General features: G+C 35.5%; 1 protein-coding gene across 1 annotated transcript; it reads left to right on the top strand.

Annotated features, from left to right (window-relative positions):
• Window positions 1–5,143: 5,143 nt before the first annotated feature.
• Window positions 5,144–6,112, top strand: LOC100727517 (olfactory receptor 11G2-like). Its single transcript, XM_003474353.1, has one exon. It carries the CDS (start codon window positions 5,144–5,146, stop codon window positions 6,110–6,112), a length of 969 nt encoding a protein of 322 aa, XP_003474401.1.
• The last annotated feature ends 1,415 nt before the right edge of the window (window positions 6,113–7,527 follow it).

Genomic DNA, 7,527 nt, shown 5'->3' with positions numbered 1-7,527 from the left:
CTGTAACTTATGAATTCTATGCAAATTTTTAGACTGAACTTCATGGAGTCTGTGTCTCTGGTTAATTTTTCACTCATAATTTCAAGCATTTTGGTTGGTTCCCACAAATTTCTATGTGGTTTGCCCATATTTACATTGGGCAGTTTGTATGTTGGTTTCATCATATTTAGGTTATATCTACTGATAAGTTACTGAGTTTCTTTAGCTCTTCTTTAATCACTATACACCTCTCTGTTATCTGACCTTAGCTTTCCTCTACAACAATATGCCTGGATCAGTCTTAGGAGAGTTTGGAGTGATTGGGGGCATTTTTGCCTTAGTTTTTCATGTTTCTATGTATATGTTGTATGTACATATTTTTTTCCTCTTCTTTTCTGGTGCTGAGCTTTGTAATCAAATAGAGTGAAGAAAGTTTATGCTGAAATAAACATGTTCTCTCAGTGTGATTGTAAGTTTGGATTAGGGATATTCTAGCTGATTTTGGCCATGTCATACTTTTGATGAGAGAAGACCCCCCAATCAAGAGAGAAGACTCCCAATTCAAGTTAAAATCTACAAAAGAAGGTGACTTCTGAAAGTGGGTCTGTGTTATATCTTTTATTTAGTTGTTCCTCCACAGCTTTGTGCACTCATAAGTAAGGATATTTGAAGGTGGCTGGATCTAGGGTATGATCAAAAGATATAGCAAATGTCCAGAAAAACAAAACACATAGTCTCAGGTGAGAAATTATTTTTCACCATTTTTTTTTTATTTAAGAGGAAAAAGAGAAAAACACAAAACAAACCAAAGCGGTGTAAGGGTACACGTAATACAGAACTACAAAAAAAAAAAAAAAAAAACAAAAAACAAAAAACAAAAAACAAAACAAAACATAACAGTAAGAAATCACCTGTTAGTAGATTACATATTATCATCTTGAAAATAGTTCCTCAAATCACAGTATCAAAGAATACAAGGTGGACATTCAAACAGGGAGACTGCAAACAGCTGTGTTCAATGATCCAAAAACATTGATATTGTCAGCTATTTAACACCCCTAGCTATTTAACACTTGCTGTTATATCCGTTAGAGCTCTTTTTCTTTTTTTTTTCCCCTCTCTTTTTTTTTTCACCATTTGTAGAAAGAAAAATTAAAAAAAAAAAAACAAGTTAAATTACTGCTAAATTTAAACTCTTAGCTTTCTCCAGCTTCTGTTTATTTATTGTGCTTAGGCTGTTTTCAAAAGTGTTTTATCAGGTTTATGCTACATAATGTATGTGAAATCTGCTGGCCTAATAAATGAAACCTAGAAAATACTAAAATTGTTATCTAAATAGGAAATAAATCATGGAACGAGTACTTAAATCCTTAGGCCAGGGGATCACTTTAAAATTTTAAAAGGACATAAAATCCTTGCAAGCAAATTTATGAGATGATGCAGTGAATGTTATATAGGCCCCAAGAATTCCTATACTCACAAAGTCTGAAGGTAACTGAGCATTGCCAGTAGGCATCAACTCCTGCTTCAGGATTCTAGCAGACAAATGGAGGGCAACAATTTACTTTTAATATACTTGTATTTTAATTGACCCTTGTAAATGTTTGTATTGATGGGTGCAGTGTGAGAGTTTAATAAATTATGTAACATGTAATAAGTACAGGGAAGCAATCAAGTGTTAATCCCATTATACTGATTAATAGCAATGGCCAGAGAGATTACTCTTAGCGGATAATTGATGCCCACAGGACTCATTAAAGTGGACTTTAACTAACCCACACAGAAGCTACACAGGTAATAGCATGGGAATTTCAAAATTCTGAAGCCTTTGATGTCATCCAATACAGAGAAGCTTGTTTTGTTTTGAGTTTTTTTCCATTTTGTTTTTGTTTTAATCTAAAGCCACTCTGGAAATGACCACATAAACTACAAACTGGCAGGATCAACACGAGCTGACAGTCTCACTGATGGATTCAGAGAGGGGCTCCTTTCACCTCTGTACTCATTGCTGAAGTGAGAACACACTGGGGGATGGAGTGATGCACCATGATTATTCCTAGTGTTCTTGAGGGGCAGCCTCCAGGGACACTATGAGGTCAGAAAGGGAAACCTAAAAATGAACAAAAGGGATAGCTTCCTGGCACTCTACTCTTTTTTGTGTATAATATCTAAAAATGATTCTTAGTGAAACTCTATTTTGTGGTATGGTGTCACTAAAATACAAAATTGTGTAAGCCTACTTCAGAATTTCTAAGAGGGAATAAGTGGGAGCCCATAGCTGCCAGCTGCATTGTTCACTGTGTGTGATGTTGCTTCAGAGAGAAGACTGTGAATTTCCTTTGTATTTTTATGTAGAAATATATTTTATGTTACACAATAGTATGTAAACTACTATATAATTATTTCATAAACTTCCCTTCTTTCCTGTATGGCATCTCAAATGTCTCTTCTAGAAATATTTATTTGAAACTCTTATCAGAAGAATCTGAGATGTCATCAGCCTCTTTTGCTTTTTCTTCCAGATGAAAAGATGATAGGAGCTAGTGGACACCGTTTCATTTGAGAAGAGGTAAAGTAAGTGTAAGTAATGGCTCATTATTTTCATTAGAGATGACTGCAGTTTTAAAACTTATATTCTTTCAGTAAAAGGAAAAATAAACATAGAGTTGTAGGTATAAGCCACAATGATGAGGCAGGGAGAGAATGACCTTAGCATGTTAAACTTGGAGCAGAAGGAGAGGGCGGGAGAGGAGGACTCCTGGAAGAACAAGAAGCCTGCTGCTGAATCAGAGAGCAAGAGAAGTCAGAATAGTTACAAGTTGTGTTGTACATGAGAACCTGAAAAGAAATCCACTTCCTGCTTTTCTTTGTGTTCCTTTAATTTCTGATTAGTGATCACTCATTCAAGAGCCACCCAGGAAACATCGGTCTTCTTCTAAAGGACTCCTTATTCTTCCCTTACTGTCAAGGTGAGTTTGTATTGATTTGAACAACCATTAAAGAGCGTTTCTCTTTTGAATGCAGTATCCTTGCAACACGTATGCTTTTCTCTTTTCATCTTTCCTCATTTTTCTTTGCCATGTTACAGGCAGTCATGCTCACCATAGTTCAAATGTGTAAGATTATTGTCATACAAAAGAATTTCATTTAAATCTCAAGGACAGAAAGTGAAGGTAATCTGGTGTAGTTCCAGTCAGTGAAACATGTCCTCCTCCAGTGAGTCTATAACCTTGGTTTATGAATTATAATTTCCCATGTCAGTCTACCATTCTGCATTGTATATTCAGTCTCTATGAGAACACATGAATATTTGTACCACCCTTTGGCAGTTGATGGTAACATCCTGCCTGAGTGATGCCTGATTCATGGCCTCAGTTGATATAACTTTTGTAAACTACATAAAGTCTATGAGAAATTTGTGAACCATCTTTTCCTGTGGTACCTGAGTTCACCTCCAAACAATTTTCCAAAGGCAGTGCCTCCAAATGCACTGCTGTCAATTTAATAAAAACAAGTTGCATAGGAACAAAATGAATCAAATGCAATAAGGAAACATACTAATGTGTTATGAATATAGGTGAGAGGTGGGCAGAACAAAAAAGGTTCCAGAATCAACAAATTCAGAGGAAGAATAAAGTTGAATGCAATATTTATAAATGTATTTTAGAATACTGCACAGCATTGTGATTATAGTTAATAATAGTGTACCACATATTTGAAAATTGCTAAAATGATGCATTTTAAATATTCTCAGCACAAATAATAATGTATATGTGATGATATTTAATTAGCAAAATTTAACCATTCATAATGTATACGCATCAAAACATCACTTTCTACTCCCTAAATATCTACAATTGTTTGTCAATTAATATTTTTTCAAAAAGACTAAAACTTAAAAGGAATAAGACTTAGTGATATCAATACACTCCATCTTGGAAGTCAAATATTCTTTACAGAAAGTATCCAAAATGGATTTATGTCATAAATGATGTCAAGAACTAGAGCAGAAGGAGGATAAAAGAGAAATGGGGATATGATGCAGTGATTTCCATCTTTGGTAGGTAACTTTATTGAAGTCTTTCTTTATTATAAGTAGTAAACAAATTCAAAAGGAGAAGCCTTCAATATGTACATTGGATAGTTTTGTAACCATCTGAGCTGACAAAACCAGATGGTTCATGACATCAGAGCTAAGAGAAAAGACTTGAGAAGAATGCCCAAAGATTTCAGTGTCAGGAGTTAGAGGTCTATCTCTTCCACCAAAGCCAGGATGACTTTGGGTTAGTCTAACCTCCCTGATTTTAGTTTCTGTAATAGAAGGAAATAGATCTTGATAATTCTGGAAATTCTTTCAAACATTCTATACTGATGTTAAACATGTGCTCTTCTTTATTTTTTCCTTTATTATTTTTTAAGACAATTTAGCACCTGTGCAGTAAACAAGATGAAGAAGTATTTAAGCTAAGAGTTTCTGCTAGAAAGCCGGCATCTCAATAAAGAAGTAAAGCCAACCACAGTCCTTTTATTCAGTGTCAAATTAATGTTGCCCAGAAGGCAGAAGTTAAGCACCTGTTATAAGAAGCTAATATGCAAGAACTAGCATGGATCTGTGACAGTGTCCTCAGCACCAAGTTTCAGCTAACAACCAAGACCATGTCTCTTAAAAATATTATGTTACATACAACATAATAATACATTGTTTTTGTAGTGACCTAGTTTTTAATTACATTTAATCTTTGATTTTGCTGAGAATTTTTCTCTAAACCCTAACAAAATTTTCTTTGCAACTAAAAGAAAATATTTGGTATTTAAATACATGTGTGTAAGTTATGAAATTATACGTCAAAGTAGAATGAATTTAATCACAAGTAGAGTCATTCAGCTTCTACATCTTGTGATATCAGTAAGATTTATACTCTGAAATTTTAGATTGGTACAGTGAGGTGTCACAGGAGCATATAGTAACACGGTGAGCCGGGTTCTTCCTAAAATCCTGATCTCATTGGACTAAGTCAGATTCTTCAGAAATGAGTGAATTTGGAATCATGTGATGCTTTCTTATAAGAGAATAATAAGATGTCTAGGAGTCAGAAGAAAAAGAGATTAACTTTACAAAGGAGAGAAAATGACTAATGTTTATTCCTTTCCTAAGATTAGAAGAATGGATATCACAGAAGCCAGTAATATCTCTGGGTCTGTGAATAGGTTCATTCTCTTGGGTTTCCCCTGCCGAAGAGAGATCCAGATCCTCCTCTCTGTCATCTTCTCCCTCATCTATATCCTTACCCTCATGGGAAACACATCCATCATCTGGGCGGTGTGGTCCAGTCCGAAGCTCCACACACCTATGTATGTTCTCCTGGCCAACTTCTCCTTCCTGGAAATCTGCTATGTCAGCTCTGATGTGCCCAAAATGCTGGCCAACCTCATCTCTCAGACCAAGAGCATCTCCTATGCTGGCTGCCTGCTCCAATTCTACTTCTTCTTTTCCATGTGTGCTGCAGAGGGCTACTTTCTGTCTGCGATGTCTTTTGATAGGTTCATTGCCATCTGTCGGCCTCTACATTACCCCACTATCATGACTCACCATCTGTGTGCCCGCTTGGTAATCTCATGCTGGGTTGGTGGCTTTCTATCCATTCTGATACCTGCAATTCTTATGTCTCGGGTCCCATTCTGTGGCCCTAACATCATTGACCATTTTTTCTGTGACCTGGGACCTTTGCTGGCATTATCTTGTTTACCAGTTCCTAAAACTACTCTAACTTGTGCTACTGTAAGCTCACTCATCATCTTCATCACATTTCTCTACATTCTTGGGTCTTACACTTTGGTTCTGCGAGCTGTATTGAGAGTTCCAGCTGGCTCAGGCAGGAACAAAGCTTTCTCTACATGTGCTTCCCACTTCTTGGTAGTTTCTCTGTTCTATGGCTCAGTCATGGTAATGTATGTGAGCCCAGGCTCCAGGAGCCATCCTGGGACACAGAAATTTGTGACGCTGTTTTATTGCATGGCGACCCCATTCTTTAATCCTCTAATCTACAGTCTCCGGAACAAAGACATGAAAGATGCTCTGAAGAAAGTCCTGCAAGCACCATCAAAAGAAATTTCTAAAAATACAGAGAAATGATACATATCTGTCTATCATTCTCTTGGGAATACAGATGTTTTTCTCATTTAAGAATATCTACTTTCTGAAACATCCAAGTGTTTGATTTCATAAAAATATGACTCATTACTCACAAAGAACTTTCATACTATCTCAACAACAAAAAGTGATGACAATCTTAAGGTTTCATTGTAGTAAAATTTTGTGCAAATTTTGTTCACCAATATATTGGTTTTCCATTTTCGAAATATTATTAATTATGGACACTAATGCAATCAACTTAGTATTAACAAAGCTAAGATTTTATTCTTGCAAATCGCATATTGACTTTTAGCCTCTTATTATTTTATGTATTTAAAATGAGTTTCACATTTTCCTTTCCAATTATAGCTTTTTAATAATAAAATGTAACATCTCTGTTCTCACAAAAAATCAGTTTATTTTTTCTTATTTTTATTAGTACATGTTTATAGTACATAACGATCACATTTGTCATGGACAGTTGGTATATATATATATATATAACACATCATTATTCTTTTTTATCCCCTTTCTTCACCCTCCCCACTCCCTTTTTTGTTCCCTTCTCATTAAGATCTATCCCCACACTTCTTATTATCTGTCTTTCCTGGGGAGACTTTGACCAAAAGCGTGATTACAGCGAATGCAAAAAAGGAAGGAACTTTCTAGACAATAGTTCAGGATTCCTGGAATTCATAGCAGGATCTGGAGGACAATGATCAACATAATTAAAAACAGTTATTCTCAGGGATTTTTGCACTGGCCACAATTGTGTCCCTTCAATAACATTGCTTAAACTACACCAACATATGTCACATAGCAAATCATCTCATTCTTACCCTGTCCCCTGACCAAAACTCCTACCTGAAAATGTTTCAGGTGGTTTACTTGTACATGTTATTCACATATTATTGAGTTTCCAATAAATAACTGCAGAGGTATCAGCTCTGGGTCATTTCTCCCAGGCTTTCTTATACTGAAGAAGCAGCCCCTCTGGGTTCTTGGTGATTGAACTGTATTTTGTCTCTTAGTAATCATTTTCATCTGCTGCACATCCACAGTCATACACTGTGACACTCTTTCATTCTGTTCTCTGTTTGAACTTTGAATTTCTATCAAAGACTCAGGATATATTTCTTTCTTTGTCTTTTTTTCACTGCCAAGTATTGATAAAATGTTGGTGTGTAACAAGAAAAACAAGAAATTCTCCAACCAACTTTAAAGATGACACATAGAAAATCATGTACATATTCTTTTATATAAAAGTATTAAGTATTGCTTGCCCAAACTTGGGTTTCATATCATCTGAGATTGTTAGTGGAGAATCATCTACTGTTTTAAAAAATACACAAAGGCAACCAGAGAATAGACTGCACCAACCAAAATGTAATCTGTTTAAAGGCAGTTGCAATATG

Source organism: Cavia porcellus, unplaced genomic scaffold (assembly GCF_034190915.1).
Source record: "Cavia porcellus strain 051 isolate PalLab524CR breed Dunkin Hartley unplaced genomic scaffold, mCavPor4.1 scaffold_26, whole genome shotgun sequence".
Taxonomy (NCBI): domain Eukaryota; kingdom Metazoa; phylum Chordata; class Mammalia; order Rodentia; family Caviidae; genus Cavia; species Cavia porcellus.
Note: the sequence above shows the minus strand (reverse complement) of the source record. Positions and strands in the feature narration are given on the sequence as shown.

What these genes read in the sequence shown, in the direction of transcription:
- LOC100727517 (XM_003474353.1), top strand. Translation starts at nt 5,144, where the DNA reads ATGGATATCACAGAAGCCAGTAATATCTCTGGGTCTGTGAATAGGTTC.